At 38.9% G+C, this 24,752-nt stretch overlaps 1 protein-coding gene across 2 annotated transcripts in view; it reads left to right on the top strand.

Moving 5' to 3' along the window:
- NR5A2 (nuclear receptor subfamily 5 group A member 2) overlaps window positions 1-24,752 on the top strand; it is a gene marked incomplete at its 5' end in the record, with an annotated part of 118,270 nt that overhangs the window by 14,456 nt on the left and 79,062 nt on the right. For both annotated transcript variants that reach the window (XM_083359480.1, XM_083359481.1), the window contains 3 exons: window positions 5,281-5,399; window positions 7,081-7,222; window positions 11,635-12,284. In XM_083359480.1, the coding sequence (XP_083215606.1) occupies window positions 5,281-5,399; window positions 7,081-7,222; window positions 11,635-12,284 (911 nt within the window). The remainder of the gene's footprint in view (window positions 1-5,280; window positions 5,400-7,080; window positions 7,223-11,634; window positions 12,285-24,752) is intronic.

The following is a 24,752-nucleotide window of genomic DNA, read 5'->3' as shown; positions in this document are numbered from 1 at the left end:
CGTGTGAGGAAGGCTGACAAGCGACCCGAGCGGTTGGCATCTCTTCCGGCGGGAGGGGGGGGCGACGAGAAATAAATGCGATCCGGGCGATGCTTTCTCGGGGGTCGGCGTCCTTCAAGGAGGGCGGGGTGGGAGACTGCAGAAATCCATCAACTGCCACACTGCAGACTAATTCTGGGATTTGTTTTCCTAGTTACGGAGGTGTTAAAATCGTGGGGGGGTTTTTTTTGGGGGGGGGAGATTCCGCTTTCCAAACAATATCAGAAGGGTCAGTCATCCCAACAGTGTCGCTCCCAATCATTCGCTTTAGTATGATTGATATGGGGAAGGGGAGGGCGGCGGAAGGAAGGAAGGAAGGAAGGAAGGAAGGAAGGAAGGAAGGAAGGAAGGAAGGAAGGAAGGAAGGAAAAAAGGCAACGTCTAAACGTTTATGGGGAAATTCTCCTGCCTTTGTGGGCAGGGATTTTTTTTAAATGGGAGTTTGACTGATTAAACTAGGGAACTTCCCCAACAGAAAGCAAGAGGATGGGTGTGCGCACACGCCTTTCCCCCCAAACAGTGTCTGAAGGCTGCTAACCGCGTGCCCTTCACACGCCTCACAAGATAGAGACTGTAGCCTTAGCAAACCTCTACTTATGGGCCAGGCGGCGGAGGAATGACTCTCAGCTCTCTTCATTGGGTCAGAAGTGGGTATTCCTTACCAGGATCAGACGAGGCTAAGATGCCGAAGGAGGAAATCACTAAAGATCTCTAAGCTTGTGAAGGATGGAAAAAGAGACTTCAGGTTCGGGAGAGGTGGGAATCTAGTTGATCCTGCGCCGTCCTTCTCGGATCCCAACGACCACTGGGAGCGAGGGAAGCAGGCAGGGAATGAAAGGGCGGAAACATCGCGCGGAGTTTTGTAAGTTTCTTTCCTCTAGAGCGAAACTCCCCTAGCAGATGGCGGAGGACGGACCCGGAGTGCTCCGTGCAAGGATGCAGGCTCTTAATTTCTTTCCGTCTTCTCCCGTCCCCCACCCTCACCCCCGTGACTTGGGGTCTGAGCCTGTTGCTGTGCTTGAAGCCACATTTACTTTTCGCCGGGACCGCGGGGCTTAGGTTGCTATCCCGGAAGTCCTGAACGCGGGGAACAAAAAACCTTGGGGACAGTGGGTTGGCTTCTACTTTTAATATTTGTGAGAAATCAGTACTAACGCCTTAAGGGACTTCGCTTCTTTCAGAAAGGATTTGCCATAGTCCCTGGGGAACTTTACAAAAGACAGGGCAAAAAGAATTGCTAAGGTGCTTTTTCTTACAGATGGGCCGGGAAGAAAGTAAGTAGGGTTGGGATGGGGGGGGCGGCTAATTTCTACGGGAAATTACTACGGGAGCGCCTCTGTTCACTTTCTTAGCCGGCAATCTCTTCAGGCACACCGCCCCCTTAGGTTTCCTTAATGGAAATTCAAAGGGCGAGTTTAATATCTATTTTAAGATCCTCCCCAGTTCTTATCGAGGGCGGCTGATCAGTTAAAAATGTAGGAGCCTTCGGGTAAGGGGTGGGGGGAGGGAAGGAAAGATCCCCTGGCTGTCGATACTTAGGAAAGGCTGTTAGGGGCAAAAGTCCGTGGTGCTAACTCCGTATTCAGGATGGAAACTTCGACCCGTTGTTTTTTTTTAATTTAAAAAGTTTTACAATACATTTTGACTTTAATCCCCCCCTCCCCCACCCCTATCCAACCCTCCCTATCCCTCTCCCCCACTCCCTCCCCCCCCCGACTTCCCAGAGCTAAATACAGGGCATAAAATCAAAAAACAAACATAAACACCCCTATGTTATCAACAATAAACTATAAATTCTATCTCTCTCTAGCTCATATAAAATGTTTTTAATCGGGTTTCCCCTTAACTTGATCCCGAAGGCACATCAGGCTAAGCTCTTAATCGTGATTATTTAATTCGAAAGGGGGGGGGGACTGGAAGTCCCAGTAGTGTTGTCGACAAAAGGAATCGGCATGTTTCTGAAGGGTCTGAGCGAACACACCGCGCGTAGCTCCTCCAAACATCGCGCCATCCGGAAGGGCTTGGCCAAGTAATTCGCGGAAGCCTCTGAATGGCATGGAAGCCGTACCGGTTTCAAATCGGATGGAGGGGGAAGCTCCCATTATGCAAAGCGAAGGCTGACCAGTGGGATCGGAACAGGGCGGAAAACAGCGAGCATCGTTTATCAGCCAGGAGAAGTGAAATGGGATTAAAACCAACCAACCCACTTTAGTCTCAATGTCTCAAAATAACTTGGTGCCACGGCTTTTTTTGACTGGGGGGGGGGAGGAAGGAATAGATAATGTGATTTGCTGCTGAGGTAGATAACATAAGTGGCTGTATTCCTCCCCCACTTCCTCCCCCCCCCATAAAGCGCCAGAAGCTGAGGTAGAGATTTAGTGCGTGCATTCGCAGAACGCGTCGAGTTTGATGTTCAGTTTGGTTAAGCTTTTGGGGAAGGGGGTCCATAAGTACTGTGCAAACATTAGCCCTTTGGGTTAGTTTCTGCTTCAAGGGGTTATGCCAACCCAGAACATGAATTTAATTGAGAAACGTGGCGAAGCGGATGCCTTGTGAAAATGAAGTCGTGTCCCGAAATGCCCGTTCCTCTCGTCACCTTAGGAAACACAACTGTCCGATCACAGAGTGACTGTTTTGTAAGGAGATGTCAGCGGGAATTGCCGACGGCGCTTTTATTTCGGCGTTAAGAAGGACGCGGAGAGTTGGGTCCAGCGTGGGTAGCAGCAGTGAAGGGGCAGGTCACTTCTCTCCTGTGCAAGTCTGAACCAGGCAATTATAAATCCTGGCCTGTCCCCAATAATTGCTTATGGCGTCTTCTAGAAGGCATCCAACCAGCCTGGTGCGGACAACTTCGACGACGGCTGGAGCAGGCTAGAAGATGCTGGCAGGTAAATGAGCTTAAGGCTGTAACCCTGCCTTCTTTTTTTACTTCCTCTGTGGCAAGCCTTAGGGGAGGTCCTGTTCACTTCTCCGGGGCGGTTGGCAGTTGAAGTTCTTGCCTTGACGGCTCTAGTTAGAAGGGGTGGACGAGCTGAGGTGGTGCGCACCAGCTCAGAGGGGCCTCTTTGATGGAGCGGGCAGAATTGGAGGCGCCCATCCCCGGATGCAGAGGCGAAGCCCCTTGGCCTCTCTCGTTTCTTGGACGGCTCCTTCAGCCGCTTCTGCCCAGATCCCTCCCTCCATCTCTCGATTCGGACCTTTCTCCCGTTTCGGGAACGCCCGAAGAAAGGGCGCGGGGTCGTACGAAGCCTCCTCGGGGATTCGCGTGGGTGCCACAGCGGCAAACGGGGAGGGCAGGTGGGTAGTTTTAGATTTCGAAACGTGTCTTAAGGCGGTGGTGGGACGGTGCCGCTTCCCCCCCCCTCTCTCTCTCTCTCTCTCTCTTCCGTCCTTCGTTTCCTCCAGAAATGAAGCCCCTTTGGGAATCGGAAACTGCCTCGCTTCCACTTACAAATCGGGCAATATCTGTGTGTGTGAGAAAGAGAATCTCCGACTCTTGCCTAAATGGAAGACCCGAAATTAAAACTGGACCCGATGCTACCCAGCCAACCTCATCTTTACTCCTCCCAGATTAAGTATCTTGGGGTACCGAACAATTTGGGGTCGCGCGCTGCATTGGTCCCGTCTATTCCTCCGTCCGAAAGAGGAAGAAGAAAAGAAACGCGAAGTTCCGCGTATAAGTGGAAGATCCCGGGCTGGACGCACGGCGTCTTCCTAGGTCCCACCTAAAATTCCCGCCCCAAAAGTCCACGGCCGACTGACTAGTCAGTGCCTCCGATAGTAGTAGTAGGCATGTCCGGTCAATGGTCTTCCTGCGCTGCTCCGGTGTGCCTGAAGTCCGGGAAGGGCTTTAGGAGGGAACGTCTCCGTAGCATTTCCCGCTTCTCTCGCAACTAGTTTGTAGTATGTAGAAATTGTGAAACTACGCCTCACGTTCCCATTTCTCGACGGTTCGGCGGAGGGGGGAGGGCAGGGGTCCGGGTTCAGGTTTTAGCTATTTCTCTCCCTGGCCAAAAGTCTTCCCAGAATTTCCCTCTCCTTCCCCCCCCCCGCCCTCTCAAACACACACTTTCCCACCCACCCCCTCTCTCTTTCCTATGGGGTCGCTGGGACACCGATTCCCTCGCTCCCCCGACAGGAACCGGATTCTTTCTGGAGGATCTCGCTCCTAAATCAGTTGGGACTTTCCATCTCATTGAATTAATTCTTAGGATCGCGCCAAGAGGTTTCTCTCTGCTCTCTCAAGTAAAGATCTGTGTTCCCCACGGAAGGAAGGAAGGAAGGAAGGAAGGAAGGAAGGAAGGAAGGAAGGAAGGAAGGAAGGAAGGAAGGAAGGAAGGAAGGAAGGATGTCGTAAGACTTTCTTCTTTGTTTTTAGTTACCAGCATCTGAAGAAGTTTGCAAGAGAAATCCAAAGCTCAGCCTTCAGAGTCTCTGTAAATCCTTGAACAGTTTTATGTATTTTCTCTGGTCGGTTGAGACAGCAAGGAAAAACAGTTAAGGTAGAAGAATGATTTAAAAAAATAAAATAAAAAAGACAAGTTTGATGGATATGTAAAAATTGCAGTTCCTTCCCTTCCCCCTTCTCTTCATCTCCTTTTCTAAAATTCTGTTTTAAGTTGTTGATTTTTTTTTCCCCACTCAGACTACTAGTTTTGTAAATTTGAAATGAGGGTTAGGTAAACATTTTTTAAGGTGACTTGTTATAGCCGAACTTTCAAAGTACAGAGAAAAGTTACTTTTCCACTTAGTCATCTGATTTTTAAATTTTAAATGCAATTACATTTTAAATATATTACCGATAAATGGTGATCTTTATCCCAAGAATAATAAACTGAAGAAAAGTAAGACTGCAGCCTCAGGCATGTAAACTTCAGAGTAGGATGTCTTGAACTAGTCCTTCCTACTTATGTGTAAGCACAAATAGGAGTGAACTAAGAGTTTAAATTTTGGAAAACCCAGTTTGGGGGCTTATTACATTAAAATGCTTGCTGTATTTAGAACTGTGGGTAGTTTTAACAGGTTTTATTCTGAATTTGGAGAGAATAATTCTGGTTACTAAAATAATCTGTTGTTTCAAAATTGTGTTTTCCTGTTTTGAGGATTTAAAGGGAAATTAAAACCCCCTGGACGTCCTGGAATTGTTTCCCCAGTGAAGAAATAATGCATCAAATGTTTTGTATACTTTCTCTTAGGGTTTAATTCCTCCCCTATTTTTCTTCTTTTTTTCCCCCCCCCCAGTGTCTCAGTTTAAAATGGTGAATTACTCTTATGATGAAGATCTTGAAGAACTTTGTCCTGTCTGTGGAGATAAAGTGTCTGGTTATCACTATGGACTCCTTACCTGTGAAAGTTGCAAGGTTTTGTACAATTTATTTTCATGGAAAAAGTGGGGGGAGGGAGCTGAAAAATCAGATCAAGAAAAATGCTAGATAATCATACTTCTGTTATTCTTTTAATGGAAAATGAATATTGTGAAGATGTGCAGTAGCATTCTCGGAAGGCAGAAGTTATGGAAAGAGTAAAGAGTAAGAAGGGTTTCTTTCAATGGAAAGAAAAACTTGCCCACAGTATTCTGTACAGGGTGGCTATATTTAATGCCTTTAAATATTTGGTTGTCGTGAAGTGATGTAGTTGTAGAGAGACTTTCATTCCCAGCTGTCCTCAATATTGATTTTAGCTGATTTATATACATTGAGTATTATTGTTGCTGCATCTTGTTCCTGATAAATTTCAGGGCTACAATATTGAAGGCAACTGTTTCAAGTTTTTCATCTTTCACGATGCAAATGTAAATTACTCTTGACATTCTTTTTATGCTTGCACATGCTTATAAATGTGCATACACCCTCATACATACACAGCATTTTATGTCCATATTTATCTGCAAGGTGATTAAGTGGAAATCAATTAAATGGTTTTAAAATGCTGTTCATCACTATGAAGAATATTTTTTGCTCATGCATTCTATTTTATATCAGCCGGAGTCTCAAAATTATAGAGGAATGCCATGCAACCATCTAGTAAAATGAGACTTGCCTTAGATCTGGACTACATTGATTGCAATTGTGTAAAATATTTCTGTATTGGGAAAGAAACCAAGCAAATCAGTACTAAAGCAATGTCATTTTAACACTGCTTTCTGGAATAACACATATATAATTTTAGGACTCTATAGAAATATTTATGCAGTAAAAACCTGTATCTGTTAAAGTTACATGAGTCACATTTGGTAAGGGAACTTTTGAGCAAGTCAGTATTCATGCTGAAGCAAAAGTTAATCACATTATAATACTACCCCCATGTATTTACGTAAGAACTATAATATCTGTTATTTAGTACATGATTTTAATCATCATGGTCACCAGAAGTCTTTTATGCAGCTGTACTTAGTGTTGAGGGAAGGGAGAAGAAAGAAGCCTGGCAAATAACTTTTTAAAATCCCAAAGAGTTTAAAATTCAGCTTAAAATTTAGTTTTAAATATCAGAGAAGTAAGGTGACAGCAGTAATGATGGATGATAAAGTGAAGAATAGTACACCAGCAGAGGCAGGAGAAACCAGAGTAACAAGTGGTAGATTGGGGAAACATACTTAGGCACTCTTTCATTTGAGATTTAGAACTGAGTTAGGATTCCTATTGGTGAAGTCTAAAAAAAAAGGCAAATACAAGTTTGATTTGTCTTAAAATTCTGCATTAGGTGATTTTGAAAGGCCACTTTCAAAATTAGGATCATTTGAAAGAATTTTAATTCACTCAAATTGCTACTGGTAGGTAGATGATGGCTAGGGAAACAATAAAGATGCCTTGCCAGGATCTGATTAAATCAATACCAGCACAGACTAGCCTCAGAAAAATTCTGCCTGTGGCCTAGTGGGTTTCCTCCAAGGAAAACTGGAACCAAACCAGCCATTTCATAAATGCTGAATTAGCAGGATGAAAGTAGAAGAGAGGATTTGGTGAATGTTTTCATAATCTGAAGTCAATTCCTGGTTCGAGCCGTTTGTGCCAAATTTGTAAACCTGTTCTATCTATTTTACAGGGCTTCTTTAAGCGAACAGTCCAGAATAACAAAAGGTACACATGCATAGAAAATCAAAGCTGCCAAATTGACAAAACTCAAAGAAAACGCTGTCCTTATTGTCGGTTTCAAAAATGTCTAAGTGTTGGGATGAAGTTGGAAGGTAAGGTCTACAGTTGTTCCTACATAACAATAAAAAATAATAATTACATATTAAATACAAGTCCTTCTACGTGCATTACTTAGACTGCTTTCATTTGAGGTTTATTATTTCAAAGAATGATTGCTTATGATGGATCATAAAGAATTGAAGCTTACGATTAACTATAAGAAGCTTATTTCAAAGAGATTTGAAGACTCCCTTGTTCCGTTTGCTGATGTGGTACCTAGAAGCTCATTTCAGATGTAAGCATTAGCACATGCAAGGTCAATATGTATAATTGTACAGTTTTGGTATTTCCAAAGAGTGCAGTCTATCTGGAATTAAACATAAATACTTAGAACAAATAACACTGATTTCTTTAGGCAAACAAAATTCAATCAGAGTAGGCAAAATAAATAATCGAAGAAAAATTGATACTGTAGTGATTTCTAAAATGAAAACATTTCAGGCATATCTGAGAGTTATAAATACAATACAGTATATCGGACATTTTTCCCCTCTCAGGGACAACTGATCATTATTGTTTATCAGTGGAATTCCTTGTAGGGAGGGATTATGCAGCTGGGCTAATCATTAACTAAAGAATGATTGGTTTTCTTAAAAAACAACAACAACAAAACCCCCACATTACTCATCCAGCACAAATAGTTTTCAGTTTTTAGGAAATTATTAAGGCATATTATAATGCTCCATAGCCAACTGATAAAATATGGGTACATCTTGTCACATTATTGTGTTCAGATTAAATTACTATTACAGAATCTGAAACAAGGAAACAAAAGGTAGCTTAATATATATATATATTGTAACCATGAATCTTGCTGTCAAAAAGTTTTGAAACTTTTCTGATAAATCCTTGCCTAATGTAGACAATAAGTTGTATTTTTTAACAGCGATTATTGATGAAATTCCATTTTGTCATTTTTTTTGTAACTACAAATTCAACAGTCTATGTAGTTCCACCTCTGTTAGGTTAAATCATTGCTAGTTTGAAATGCTGAATGTATGCTGAATAAGAATTCAAATATCAGTGATGGGAGAGAAAATTCTTATGCCAAGTATTTGTATTAATATATATATGACCCAAGTTATGGAAACTGTCTTATTCTTCATTAATTCTCCTCACTGATATTTAATAGACCATTATGAACACAGTATTGGGAACATCCCATTGATAGCTATTGGTCTTACTTTTAACATTTAGTACTGTGCTGCTTATTAGTTGTAATTTTCATATATTTTTTTAAAGATGTGGAACTATAATTATTAATAATTTCAATCTTTAGACAGATAATGAGTAACTTAAATTTTATTGGTAAAGACATTTGGTGTTTTTTTAAGTTGCTTTAATTCTGAAATAATGTAAAATACTTGTCTGAAAATGAGTTAGTGATTATTATTTAATTATAATTATAAACATTCTTACAGTTTAGTTCCATTTCAAAAAGTCACTAGCGTTGGTTCAGTTCATTAATTCTCGAGCTCAAGTCTGCAACTCAGCTAAGTTTCTCATTAGAACTTCTCTATTTTCTTATGGGCATATGTAGAAATTATGAACAGCTTAGCCCATAGAGTTTATGATGCATAAAATTCTCATTCCAGAATAATTCTGCTTATGCCAATTAAACCTAAATTTAGAGCTGTTCAAGTCCCCCTTGAACTACAGCAATCTAGACAGGAATCAACAGATAATATCAGGGTGGAGATAAAAGTTATTTCATCAAATGTATGTTTTGAAATCTGCATTTCCCAAAATAATAATAATACAATCAATGGGAACGGAGAGGTAGTAGGAAAGAATTCTCAAAAAATTCTACATTTTTTACTCTTTTGCAAATGCATCTTACAAGGTCAGTCTCACACACACATATACTTGTTTGCTTCTTGTTTAGGAGCAAATAATATTTAGAACATTTGGAACGGGAGCAAGAACTCAAGATGTAAGCACTTATTTGCAAATTCTTTTCAAAAGTGCTTTCTCTGTCTATACTGGCATTGCCTAGAAATGTTTTGATAATTTGTACCTCTGTTTTATCCAGAGAAGCTATGATGTCTACTACTGACTTAATATTCTTTCCATTAAAAAAAATCAGTAAGAAACACAAGAGTATGACAGAAGAATGTGACAGATTATATCACCGAAAACATGAATATTGTGAAACAAAGTTAAATGTTAGGAGGATGCAGGTACATAAAGTCTTCTGTGAATGAGGGTTTCCTTGGTGCTCTCTGAGCTTGGTTGTATTCTTGCAGACGTCTCATTACCCAAACTAGGTAACATCATCAGTGCTTTCCCAAAAGTGCTTTTTCAAAAGGCAACGGGACTTTGTTTTTTGTTGAAGATGTTTCTGAAGAAGCTTCTTGGATAAGAAGGGAAATATCATCAAGATAAAACAAAGTCCCGTTGCCTTTTGAAAAAGCACCTTTAGGACAACCATGACCTGGATGACTGACAGTCTCCATAGACATCCTCTGTGCTAGTCATTAGCATTGATGATATTATCTAGTTTGGGTAATAAAAACATCTGCAAGAAAACAACCAAGCTCAGAGAACACCCAGGACCCCTCAGATCAACCCTGAGCCACAAATATTCTCCTTTATTCTTCTGTGAATATACTGAAGAATCCCATTTATCATTTTACATACTGTATACTGTAGCCCTAACCTTTCACAAGCTGTTCAATGAGATATACAGAGGTGAAGCATACCAAATGTGCTCAGACTTTTAATGCTAGTTTTTTTTTTAAAAAAAAATGACTTCTTTGCCAAATGGGTTGTTACAGCTCTTGTATGGAGACGATAATTAAGAAAAGAGGTCTGTGTATCTTCTTCGAATGTGTTACATGCCTCTTTTATCTTGGAAAATCCATAATCGGAGGAGGTTGAATTAACCTCTTTCCTAAAAAAAAAGCAATAAAAAAATTAATGCCAGAATGTGGCATTATTGAGTAGTGAAGATAAAACTATTTAACTATAATTTGTTAGGCATTTCTATTTACTTTTTTCTTTTCCAGCAGCAAAATAAGAGTGGATGTTTTTCTGTCCAATATTGTTTTCTTATTTATTTATTAAAGATTACTTAGCAATATTCTCCTATATAAACAGACTTCCTCTTTGTTATCAGCAGGATGGGAAGGAACTCCTGCTTTCAGCTATATAAACATTTCTAATATTTATATTCATGTTTTCTTGATTATGATACATAGTCTACATTCTAGTTCATAAATTACATTTTAGGATCAAATCATTAATTGTTAACATCTTTATGATAGTTTTATAGGTCTCTGTATACCTAGGATTTCTAATACATTTTTAATGGCATGCTAATCTATGAGATAAAAGCTTAGTAACATAACCTCCAGCTATCTCAGCATGTCACCAAGCTGTCAAAGGCCCTTCTTATTGTCTGAATACCTTTGGGAAGGTATTGGTCTTGGTGAAATACTGCTGCTTTTAAAACATGTTCTAGCAACATAGTACTGTAACCCAGACTAACATTTTTTTCTCCACAACCTTAATTCTGATATGATTTGAACGGCATTGGAAGTTGCAAAATCCTTTCATTTTGGTGACACTTTGCTCTTTAACATAGGCAATCAACTTGAGGAAATAACAACAGTGCAATTTATTACCTCTCTCCAAAATTGGCAAGCTTCCTATTTTCAGAGTAAGGGCCAATGTGAAGAGCATTAAATTGCCTTTAAATAACATCTACTCAATGGGTTAAGTCAAAAGAGTTTAACAATTAGGAAAAAAATGATAAGCCTTTTGAAAAGCTGTTATTAAAACCTCTTGCCCAGTCCCAAAATGCAATTTTGAGTCCTTTAGAAGAATTTATTACACCTATCCTGTTAGATTTACTAGAAAATGTAATACACTAAGTTTGAATTATGCTCTTTTAGATTCCTCACCAGTATGCTTTCATCCAGTAAATGCTTGCAAATTAATACAATATGTTTATTCACAATATTAGATCTTCTCTGGTGGTTCAACAAAAGTGAAATTACAATAAATAGCAATAGCGCTTAGACTATTATATACCATTTCATAGTTCCTCACAGTACTCTCTGAGCAGTTTACAGAGTCATCATATTGTCCCTAACAATCTAGGTCCTCATTTTACCGACTTTAGAACTATGGAAACCTGAGTTAACCTTGAGCCAATCAGGATTGAACTCCCAGTAGTAGGCAGAGTTAGATTGCAATACTTCATTCCAATCACTGCGCCACCACAGCACACTAAATAAAATAAAATAAAAACCCTTAAAACAGCTACTGTGTATTCGACATAAAGTTGTGCTACAAGTTGATCAAGGACTAAAAATGATAAGATTCCTGTCAATATTTGTATGTGTATCATGTCTGCAATGTGATACCTATAATTTTCTTTTTTCACCACTATATTCAACAGCCGTGAGAGCTGACCGAATGCGTGGAGGTCGGAACAAATTTGGACCCATGTACAAGAGGGACAGGGCACTGAAGCAGCAGAAGAAAGCTCTCATTCGAGCAAATGGACTCAAATTAGAAGCCATGACTCAGGTGATTCAAGCGATGCCCACTGATCTCACAATATCTTCTGCCATCCAGAACATCCATTCTGCTTCCAAGGGCCTACCTCTGAACCATACAGCCTTGCCTCCCACAGACTATGACCGAAGTCCTTTTGTCACCTCTCCAATTAGTATGACAATGCCACCACATGGTAGCCTGCAAGGTTATCAGAGCTACAGTCACTTTCCAAGCCGTGCTATCAAATCTGAGTACCCTGATCCTTATACTAGTTCTCCAGAGTCGATAATGGGCTACTCTTACATGGATGGTTACCATCAGACCAGCTCACCAGCAAGTATTCCTCATCTGATTTTGGAACTCTTGAAGTGTGAGCCAGATGAGCCGCAAGTCCAAGCTAAGATTATGGCCTACTTGCAGCAAGAGCAGGCCAACAGAAGCAAGCATGAAAAGCTCAACACGTTTGGGCTTATGTGCAAAATGGCTGACCAAACCCTCTTCTCTATTGTCGAGTGGGCTAGGAGTAGCATATTCTTCAGAGAACTTAAGGTATGTCATGCAAATCTTTCATGGGCTGTGGTCACTCTGAGAGTGAGATGGGCGGTAACTAAATTGGACAAATAAGTGAACAAGCAAAATAAGAGTTTTTGGTATAAGAAAACGTGATTAACGTTTGATTCATACAACTTATATTTGTGTATTGTTCTTTGAGAAAAAGCTGTTGAGAGAAGCATTTCAAAATGTTATGACCATTTTGGTTTCAATAATTATCAGTGGAAAAGCTGAATTGGATGTTTAAGTCAAGATTTTTATCTAAACCTAAAAAACTCGGGGGTGGGGGAACTCTGAGATCTTGTCTGGCTAACTTAATTATGATTATAGGCTACTGTTGAATAACAGTATTAGTAGAAATAGACCAGAACAGTTGCAGCAGTGAGTATGAAAAGCCACCCCTTTGCTACCTTATTTCCCATTGGCTTCTTTCTCGAGAGGTAGAAAAAGAGGGCTATTGATAGAGAAACAGACAAAAAAGCCCTTGGTAAAATATTTTGGAAGCAACATTGGGGAAAAAAATATTTATAGCTCCTAGTATATGACTGAAAGAAAGAATTACTGGAAGAAAGGATTAAAAATATGAACTAGAATGAAGAACTTATGGCATCCAGATGTTGCTAGAGCTTCACTGGCCAACTTGACTTGGGCTTCCAGAAATTGGAGTCCAGAATATTTGGAGATTTTCCAGGTTCCCAGAAGTGGACTCCAATTTCTGGAAGCCCAAGTCAAGTTGGCCAGTGACGCTCTAGCAACATCTGGACACCATAAGTTCTCCACTGATTATCCTTTAAGCTATTATCAATGAGTCATAAATTCAGAAAAAAATGATATGGATCCATGAACATTCAACTATACTGCCTAAATACTATGTGTACATGTTACATAAAGTAACAAATGTCTAAGTCTAAGCCTAGTTCTGTGATCAGGTACATTATGATATAAGAGTTATTCTTCTACTTGCTGGATTCAGTAAGATTCACTGAGCAAAAAAACTCTAGAAAAAAAGCAACTGTTAGATTGGAGAATAGTAACAGTTCTATTACTGAAAATAATTGTATTTTTAGGGCTCCATATACGCAGTATATTCAAGATGAAATTCAGGATTGACAAGTATTATATATGTTTTGGATATATAAAGACATATCCAGTTAGCTTGTAGCCACTCCAGAGTCTTCTAAAACAGTGTTTCCCAACCTTAGGAACTTGAAGATGCGTGGACTTCAACTCCCAGAATTCCCCAGCCAGCATAGCTGGCTGGGGAATTCTGGGAGTTGAAGTCCACGCATCTTCAAGTTCCTAAGGTTGGGAAACACTGTTCTAAAAGGACTAGAACCAACAGCCTTTTAGAACACGAGGCAACTGGACTTTCTTTTTACTCTTTGAAGAGTAAAGTGAAGGAGTTTCACTTCTCATTCAAGAAGCTTCTTCAGCTCTGACTGGATGGTGGGGAATGGAAGAAGCTTCTTGGATGAGAAGCAAAACGTCTTCAAAAAGAAAAAAGTTGCCTCGTGGAAAAGCACCCTTGGGACAACTGTGACCTGGATGACTGAGAATCGCCATAGGCAGCCTTTTAGGACCCTTTATTTTTAAGTCTTCTGCTCCCAAAGCTGGAGGAAAGGCAGAAGCAGACAAACCTTGGTCAGTATCTGAGGGAGGTGGACAGTTTAGAACTATGAAATATAAATAAATAAAAATAAACAAAAGCAGTTAAATTAGAGGTGCACTTTTGTAGCACCTCACATCTTTTAGAGAGGCTTACTTTCTCTTTTTCCTAAAATTTATAACATTCTCTGTCCCAAGAGTTATTTTCCACTACGTGTCACATTTTGTGTACATATTTATTTTATGCATTATAGTTATTTTTACTACCTCAAAAGAGCTGAAGAAGATTTTTTAAGTATATATATGTATGTATATATATATATAATGTGGAGTTTAATAATTCAAATGGAAGCATATGGGAAAAGAAAGCAAGATGTTAAAAACCAGGTTAAACGGAGAACTTAAGATGCTACATTAAAGCTGTGGAAAATATAAAGACCCAGCACTGCAAAGAGAGTTTTTAGAAATAGTATTTTGTAACTGGGATGCCACCACAGAAGATTCTCTCCATTCATCTGGGGAATAGGATACCCGCATTGCTCCTTTTAAAGTTGTTGATGTACACACACTGATGTACACATTCCTTTGTCAGAAAAGACACAGTGTAGAAGCAGATTACGATCAGAATATCCAATGCACATAATTTACCCATTTAATTTTGATTTAGCACTTTTTTTGAAAACTATTTTTAAGGAAATCTTCCCAAAACATTTGTAGTCATCGAACCCAGAAATTCCCAATGTATGGTTTCCAAAGCTATAGGCTATCTATGTCACAACCTTCTGGAATGTATCTCGGAAGGTATAAAGTTTTGCATAATTAGCAGTTGCTGTGTGATAATAAATTACCACATTATGGAGTACAGCTATATTTTTTCCTCTTATTAGCCTTCTATGCGCTTGGAAGGTTTACAGATAATCTTTTACTTTTTATATGAAAGAACATTAGAGTTGATTAAAGTCATAGACACACCGTTCATAAAAAAATGTTCAAGAGGTAGGGCCCAAATATTGATGCGAGAATGGAGTGTTCAAATTTCACTATATGCATTAGATAGAAGCCATAATGTCACATGCATTCATTGTGGCTTCATCAAACAAATAATGCAGAGGATCTAATCTGCACCGATTGCATCATGATGTAAAATACAGTGCATTCTTTGCATAATGTACTCAGTGCTATCATGCATGATGTTAATCCTCTCTTTACTTTGTCTACAAAGAAACTGCCATAGGTGTCTTCACAGGGGCAAGTGCCTAAATATGCAGTATAAGGTTGTGACAGAAATTCTGCCCCTTATGCAGTGGTGAGATTCAAATATGTGAACAACTTGTTCACTGTGTGGACGCTGTTTCCGGAAGTCCACTCTGGGCCTGGGCAACAAAAAATTAGCTACCAGTTCTGCTGAAATGGTACGAACTGGCTGAATCCCACCATTGCCCTTATGTACCAGTATGTGACATCATGACACAAGTATGAAACGGCAGGTCTTGCATTGCAACATTGCAATACACATTTCATCATCTGGGTTAGGAATAGACCTTGTGAGCATGACTTTACCTTTATTTTGGAAAGATATCTTAGAAGATATCTTGAACCCAAATGTTCCAAGTGGGAACATTTTGTTACAGAATGCTCCCATGTTCATTTTTTATTCCCAGTCATCAATTAAATTCAAAGCAGCACATACATGATCCAGAGAGATCAGTGGCCGAATTTGCTTAGTTGCAGCAGGATTGTGGTGTCATCTACTCTCAAACCATCTTGGGGACATTTCTAAATCTCACACACATCTCTGGTATTCTTTTCCACTGGTTTCCCATCTATTTATGTTAACTGACGTAATAAATTTTGTAAGAGATTGTTCGTGAAACATCATCTTCTTTTATATAAATGCCATGGAAAATTTTGAAGCTGCTGTTCCAGATAGATCTTCAGCTTCCTTCCTTAATTTTAGGAAAACTGCTTTTTTTAGTTTAACGAGCAGATCTGGAATATTAAGGGCACAAGACACCTTCTTAATCAATTGTCATGGAAAGAATTTTCATATTCACAAAATGGTTTCTATGATGGGTGTGGTCAGTGATAAAACAACCATTTATGATGAGATTGCATATGTCTGCTTTTTAATTAAATAAATCTTTTAAAAATATTAAAACCTGGAAGGTGCTTTGGGGTGTATCTACAAGTCTAATGGTGCAAGGAGACAGAAGAAAGCAGAAGCCCATTTCCTTCTGTCTCTTGAATTACTTTTATAAAAGACCAGCTTTGTGAGTTGGTAGAATTACAAATTTTAGGTTTCTTTTAGCCTTAGCCATTATTGTTTCTGAGGTAACCTGCAAATGGGATTCAGTGATGATAAATGCATATTAACCTGACTGCTAAATGTGGTAGGTAGGACTTCTCATTCTGTTTAATAGCACAATGATTACTTCTCTGCAGTGCTTTTTTTGTAAAAGAAAAAGGTGCCGGAACTCACACATGTCATACAACCTGCCTTACCTTCCCTACAAGGTTCCATCCAAAAAAGGTGCCGGAACTCCATTCTGAGCGTTGTATGAGAAAAAAGCCCTGCTTCTCTAGCATATGGATGGCAATCCTAACCTAAGAGTCACATTTATGATGTTGATTTATGCATCACACCAAGCTTGTTTTTTTTTCAAATATAGTGTGAAGTGGGAATGTAGTCATGTAACTTACTGTAGGTTGCAGAACAGTACATTTACAACTCAACCAAGTTTTTAAGGACTTAGAGCCGGGTTTACCAATCTTAACAGAATAACAAAGTTGGAAGGAATTTTGGATGTCTTCTAGTCCAACCCCCTGCTCAAGCAGGAACTCTTATGCCATTTCAGACAAATGCTTGTCCAATCTTTTCTACAAAACCCCCAGTGATGGAGTACCCACAATTTCTGAAAGCAAGCCATTACACTGGTTAATTGTTCTAACTGTCAGGAAATTTCTCCTTAGTTCTAGGTTGCTTCTCTCTTGATTAGTTTTCATTCATTGTTTCTTGTTCTGCCTTCAGGTGCTTTGGAGAATAAGTTGACTGCCCCACTTCTTGGTGGCAGCCCCTCAGATATTGGAACACTGCTACTCTGTAACCCCTAATCCTTCTTTTCATTAAACTAGACATATCTAACTCCTGCAACCCTTCTTCATATGTTTTAGCCTCCAGTCCCCTAATCATCTTTATTGCTCTTCTCTGCCCTCTTTTAGGATCTCAATTTCTTTATATATCATGGCCACCAAAACTGCATGCAATATTCCAAGTGTGGTCTTACCAAGGCATTATAAAGTACTAATATTTCATATGATTTTGATTCTAAAATTTCCAAGGTTAGGAAACCCTGACTTAGAGTGAAGTGCTTAGGATCTTGACTGCTTTGCTAGACTCTTTTTGCCCTGCCACAATTTAAAATTGTGTTGGTAAAATAGAAATCAAACTGAATAATGTAGCAAATTAGTATCTATGGAAAAAGTTAGTGAGGTGAACAGAAAGCTTTTAGCAAAACTCTTTCCTTGTTGCCGCAAGTTCTAGTTCTGCTCTTAGCAACTGGGAAGAAACAGAAAGCTATCTTCCTTGACATGAAAGTGATACCCACATTTTTTCTCAGGGGACATTCTAACAAAACACTCATAGGCTGTGTCTACCGGAGAGTGAAGTTAAAGGCTTTGACCAAATCTGGCTTGCTTGCTCGTTGGAGAATGGAAAGGTCTCTGTGAAAATGAGTTGCTAAATAAAAATCTTGGATCAGAAACATCTTAATGATGATTTTTTTAAAAAAATGTTGAGGTAACAATAAACAAAGGAAATATGCATGAATAAAGTGTTCTGAAAAGGCAGGCAACAAGTCTTTAAAGGCTATAAATACCACCTAAGCTAGATCACTATTATTAGCAAAGGTTGAACAAAAGAAGACATCCAGAAATAGATACGGTGGCCTGAGTAAGGGATAGCATGAAATGTCTTGTTTAACCTTACGCAGATATTGTTGCCATAGCATAGGAAATGGTTTTAGCTGGCTCATGAGTTCTGTGGGGTTGAAGGATGTTTCCATGTTGTCTGTTTGCCAAGGAAATTCCTTAACAGGCCTGTTTGCCTAACAGAGGAAATATCAGCCTCCGGGAGTGTCATTGGATGAGATGGCAACATCCATCTTCATTCTGTGGTTGCTGCATTGTTGATTTGCTGACTTGGAAGGGTCTCCTAAAATTTATAGGGATATTTCGCCTTGATGTTGCACTTTTTGAGTGCCAAAGGTTAGTAGGTTTAAATAGTAGAAAAGATTGATTCAAACATCATAATATAATATAGCAAAAAGCTCCTTCCAACTTGTTCTTGTCCGATTCTTGTTTAATTGTCACATGTTGTGTCGCAATAACACATCTGTAGCCATTTTGCTGTTGTCTTCAAAAGGCATTATGTGATACGGTAAAGAAGGGTGAAGTTATGTAGGTAGTCCTTGACTTACGATCACAACTGAGCCCAGAACTTATGTTGCTAAGTGAGAAATTTGTTAAAGTGAGTTTTGCCCCATTTTACAACTTTTCTTGTCACATTTGTTAAGTGAATCACTGCAGTTGTTAAATTAGCAACACGGCTGTTAAGCAAATCTGGCTTCCCCGTTGATTTTGCTCATCAGGAGGTTGCAAAAGATGATTGTGTGACCCCGGGATGCTGCAAACATCATAAATATGAATCGGTTACCAAGCATCCGAATGCAAATCTCTTGACCCTGGAGAAGCTGCAACGGTCATAAGTGTGAAAAATGGTCATTGTACAGTCACTAAATGAGTGTCCATCTCATCTTGAGCTTTCCTTACAATGTTTGCCACTGTAAAAATTAGGTGGCGTGATAAACTAATGTAAAATAAGATTTATGCTATATTTGTATCCAAATTCCTTCAAGGATGGTAGAAGCAATCTTCCACTAGGCAAACATGCTTAATATAACCCCAGCTCTTAGTCTTTGAGAAAGATACAGAACATCCCAGCACGCTGATAAAGCTTTCCTGTGTTCCAATAATAAAGCCTATCCCTTTTGTAGCAGCAGTTTCCAGTTCCTTTGTAGTTGGACAACTTGTGAAGACAAAGTCACTCCTCAGTAACCAACCTGCAGTATCAGTGAGGGAGCCGGGAAACAGATGTTCACCAGGCTATACAATTTGTTGTCACTGTCAATATTACATGGCCCTGTTCCCAACGGAAATTGTTTGTGGATGGAAAAGAATGTGAGGGTGGGGGCATGAGGGGGGAGAATCATATCACAAAGGGGTTTATATTTCTTTCTCTCTGGGTGCAGAGCCCGTTCTGAAGAAGTAATTGTAACTCTGGAGCGGCCTTAGCAATCATAATGAAGTGCATTGGCAACTTAGATTTGATTAGCATATTATAAATACTTTGCCAAGTTTACCTGTGTGTTTGTTTCGAGCTTTCTCTGCTCCCAGAATTCTTACGAAACCAAATAATCCATCCAAATTTCAACTTTGTTTATTCTAGTTGATTTTAGTTGGGGGAGGTGTGGACATACAGTAAATTTAACCACAGGGGAAGATTTAGCAAGCCTGCAGAGGCATATCATTTAAAAGCAGGAAGGCTTTCATTTAAAAAAAAAAGATTGTGATCTAAATGTTGGCTATGGTAAAAAATAATCTATCTTGTTCGGTCTCAATGGAATAAAAAAATTGCATTGAGAAATCCAAATACATACAGATTTTTATGTTCTTTCAAAGCTTTTTTTTTTTAATCCTCCAGATCACGTCACTCTCAGAAACTAATTGTTGTATTTAACTCTGGAGAAAATGCAGAAAACAGTCTCAAAATCTGGCATAATTTTCCCTAGTCATAAGTATTTATGTTTAAAAAATATACAGTATCATTTACAATATACTGTAAATGTTAGGTATAGTTTTTATTTCATTCACAGAACCGAGTTATAATTCTCATTTTATGTGATTCTGTTTATACAAGAGTGTATAAACTTTAATTTTTTAAAAAAATGATTTAAAATACTAATCAGCTGATAAAAGATAAATGCCAAGCAATCACAACACTCGCTTTGATATAAAGGTAGTCCTCGACGTATGACCACAATTGAGCCCAAAATTTCTGTAGCTAAGTGGGAAATTTGTTAAGTGAGTTTTGCCCCATTTTACGACTTTTCTTGCCATATTTATTAAGTGAATAACTACAGTTGTTAAGTTAGTAACATGGTTGTTACATGAATCTGGCTCCCCCATTGACTTTGCTTGTCAGAAGGTCACAAAAAGGGATCATATGACCTTGAGATGCTGCCACCGACATAAATATGAGTCAGTTACCAAGCGTCTGAATTTTGATCATTATGACCATGGGGACGCTGCAATGGTCATAAGTGTGAAAAATGGTCATAAGTCACTTTTTTCAGTGCTGTTGTAACTTTGAACAGTCACTAAATGAACTGTTGTAAGTCAAGGACTACCCGTACACAATAGATATTTTAGTCTAACATTCATCTGTTGTTAAAGCTCAGATATGGGTAGAAACTTACAACGCCGGGAAAATAAGAATTTACTATTTTCTTTTATTAAAAGGGCATTTATGTTTATTGGCTTCATTGAAGCATTCTAAGCCAGATATATTAATGTATATCATTTATTAATGTTTGCTACAGAATACAAGAAATGCTTTTTGTCTGAAGAAAGTGAACTTCAGAGTATATTATATTTATCTGCCACATCATCCTTTTCAAAGATTGTTCAGGTTTCCAGAAATCTTCATAATGATGGACATAATCTCAGAGTGTATTGTTGACAGTAAACGATGGTTTCATTAAATGATTTCCGTTAGATGGGCAGCTTCCCTCCTTCACTTTCTATTTTCATTTGTAGTAAGAACAAAATAAATAAACACACGACTTAGATAATGGAAGGCATAGATCTGAAAGGATGTCTGTTTGCAGTGTGTGAATGTTGTCTAACGCAGTTATTAATCTGGCTTATTTTAAATCAGGCTTTGGAAATCAACACTGGAGTCTTGGAGAATGTGGCTTCTTTTCTCCTCTCATTGATAAGTCAAAAAATTTCTTTCTCCTTCTCCTTCTCCTTCTCCTTCTCCTTCTCTCCTTCTCCCTTTATCCTTCTCCTTCTCCTTCCCCTTTCTCCTTTTGTATTACACATGTACTGACACAAGGAATGATTAACACAAACCTAGACCGTTAACCATCATTTGAAAATTAACTTTAAACCTTAGCTTCAGCAAACTTAGATATCATGTCCAGACATGATTGTTAACTTCCTGGAGGAAATGGCAAAATATTTTTTTTGTGGTAAATGGGAGAGCAAGGGAAATGATTTTCAGTGAATTAATATTATGTTTGTATTGAAACTCAATCTTTTTCAAATTGGCAAAATCAAAACAAGCTTCTGATTATCTTGGATATGGAATATGTGACAATCATATTCTTCCAGAACTACAACAACCTTTGTATATTATAATACAGCATCAGGTGACCCTGTGTGTGATTGCCATTCTCAGCAACTTTTGGAACAGTATTTAATTTCAATTTTTAAAAATGTTTTTATTAATTTATTAAATTTATTATATCTGCCCACTCCAATAGACTCCTTAAGAGTAACTTAGATTTTAAGCTGGAGACAACCTTAGTTCCCACTGTTATTGTACTCTTATTTCTTCTCTAATTGAACAAATAATATAATGAGAAATAGTATAAAGCATACCAGTCAGGTTTCTTGGGTCATGCAAATAGAAAAAAAATCTAATGTAGGTATATGTACATCTTTCTTTTAAATTTCAGCTGACTATTCAGCCATGCCATACCTCCCATCGCTATTTTACTGATAATCTTGTTCTTAAAAAGGATTTTGAGCAAGGTATTGTTGTTGTTGTTGTTGTTGTTATAAAATTTTCTATGCTGCTGAATCTTTGAGAATCATGGCAAGGTACCATGGCATATTAAAGATAGAATAAGGAGACACAATTTGGTCTAGTGGTTAAGGGTAGAAACCAGGAAACTCTGGTTTCTAGTCATGTCTTTGGTGTGAAAGCTGGCTGGATGATTCTGGACCAGTAACTCTCTCTCAAGCCCTGGGACAAGTCAGTCAATTAATTCCTGTCACAACCAGTGAATCAAGACTCATTCTATCCCTAAAAAATGGACTCTGAATTTGTGGAAAAACATTATGAATAATAAAAAAAATTAAGATAGAATAACAATTTAGAATAAGAAATAACACAACACAGAGACAAAAGGAAAAAATAGTTATCAGCCAGTCACTTCTCAGCTTTTTGGCTAAGATCAAGTGTAATTTATCAACCTGATAACAAGTGAACAATCATGTCATAATGGCAACAATTACCCACTAATGTCCCTCTGGAAAAGTTTCAGTTGTAAAGGCTTCCACAATGCCACCACTGCATCAAAAGCAGTCTATAGAGAAGGAATAAATGTTAATTAGAACAAGATTTATGTAAGAGGAAGGAATGTATGAATTCGGGCATATGAGCATATTTTGATTGCAATGATTCCTCAATTTAAGCTAAAACTAAGAAAAAAATCAATAAATCCTGAATTGTGTTAATTCCTAAAAAAATGGGATAGAAAGAAATTTGAAATATAGCCTTGTGAATAGAGAAAGTACATTCTTTCAATTCTTTTCTTTTCCTTTTCCTTTTTAAATTATTTTTCTCACAGCAGAGTTAATTCTAATGGAACCCACAACAGAAGAAAACAAGAGGGAAGGACTACAAATTAATTTTCTCTCCCAAATCCCCAGTTTACTACAACAGTCCAACCTCTGCTGTACTTTATATTTTCTTCCTGTCTGACAACATAGCTTTGACTCTTAGGAATACTTTCATCGTATATAAATTTTGCTGTTCAGGTTTTCAGATCGGTCTTCTTCAGCATTGACACTTTGAGGAATGTTTAGACCAGGGGTGTTGTTGTGATTCCTTGCTAGCCAGTGGATCCAGCAGCTGAGTCTGAGGAATCAGATGAGGAGGAGGGGCCTGGAGGACATTACAGTTAAAGGAAGGCTCTGAGGAGTTCTAAGACTTACTGTCGGACGAGGAGCCTGGCCCCTCTACTCGTGCTCAGGCTGAGACACAGCTGTGCTGGGAGCCTGAGTTGGACAATGATGAAGAACAGCTGGGAAAAATCCCAGATGCACAAATGCACAGGCAAGAGAAGCGAGTAGGACAGAGGGATGCAATGGGGTTGCTCCAAAGGCAAAGGAGAAGGCATTAGGAAGCCACGCCTTGGCTGAATTATAAAAGGAGGTGCTGGTTGCTCTAAGGCAACCATTCGTGTTGAGGATTGAGTTTCTGTGGACTGTGTTTGTTTGCCTTGGACATTGACTCAGGTCTGTGAGAATAAAAGGGGTTGTTTTTTTCTTGTGGTTCCTGCCTGTTTCTTGGAAGAGGGGTTTCTCCTTGTGGGCATAACAAGGACTCAGGCAGTCTGTGACAGAACAGGTGTCAAACTTGCCGCATCATGTAACATGTCACAACATATGATGACTTTTTCCCCCTTGCTGGAGCTGGGGTGGGTGTGGCTTGTACATGACGCATCCAGCCCATGGGCCAGCAGTTTGACACCCCTGGTTTAGATTAAACCTTCCAGTGGTTGTCAGCCTGTGGTTCATGGAAGAAATGTTATGATTTAAGTGTTGGAGGTCCATGGCCATGGTCTATGGTCACAAAAGGTATTTAAAGGGGGTCTGTGGTGAAGAAAAGGGTGAGAACCACTGCCATAGACCAATGTTTCACACTTTAAGATGCATAGACTTTTTCTGGTGAATTCTCAGAGTGAAAGTCCATGAATCTTAGACATGTCAAAGTTGAACAACATTGCTGTAAACCAAGAGATACTGAAAAGAGGTGATGACCACAACCATCTCAAAGGTGCTATTTAGCTCAATGCTATGCTAGATGTCTCAAACTTCAGTGTGTTTTTAAAACTCAACCATTTTATCTCTATCACTTTTTAGAGAAAGAATGAAGTCCCGTCATTGCTGTGTAAAGATACATCTTCAGAAATTGCCCTTTAATATTTCACTTTAGACACATTTTCTAGAATATAATAAATAATAATTTTATGCAGAAATAAGGACAATCCAGAAAGGGGTCACATTGCTGCCTCATAGATACACTGTTGTTAAAATCCACAGCAAAAGATCCATTGAGCAGTTTTGGAAGGGTTGATTAAGTATTTTATTAAATTACTATGTCAATGAAGATTCTCCGTAATTCAGGTACAGTTATCCAGAAGTTGAGTCATAGCAACTAAACTTCTTTTCTTTTTCTTTTTTTTTAAATTTAAAATCTTTCGCTGCTTATCCAAGTAGCTTCTTCAGTCTGAGCAAGTTGGTTAGAGGGACCCCATAAATGTCCTGCAGGATAAATGTCTGTGGAGATTCTCAGTCATCCAAGTCATGGTTGTCCCAAAGGTGCTTTTTTCAAAAGGCAACTGGACTTTGATTTTCCTTGAAGATGTTTCGCTTCTCATCCAAGAAGCTTCTTCAGTTCCGACTTCTTCACTCAGAACTGAAAAAGCTTCTTAATGAGAAGTGAAACGTCTTCAGGGAAAAATCAAACTCCAGTTGCCTTTTGAAACAGAAGCACTTTGGGGTCCTCCAGGATAGTAGTTTCATTTCAGATTAAGTGAGAAATGAAATCACCCTGAAGCTCTTACCTGGGATCCCTCTAGCCAACTTGCTCAGACTGAAGAAGCTACTTGGGTATGCATTGTTAAGTTACTTTTCAAACATTTTGGAATCCAGCTTACTGTCAACTATATTATGGTGTTTCTGAAAACTGAAACTCTCTGTAAGTGGATTCTGAAGAGTGGTACCAAT

Source organism: Vipera ursinii (genome assembly GCF_947247035.1).
Source record: "Vipera ursinii genome assembly, chromosome: 3".
Taxonomy (NCBI): domain Eukaryota; kingdom Metazoa; phylum Chordata; class Lepidosauria; order Squamata; family Viperidae; genus Vipera; species Vipera ursinii.
Note: the sequence above shows the minus strand (reverse complement) of the source record. Positions and strands in the feature narration are given on the sequence as shown.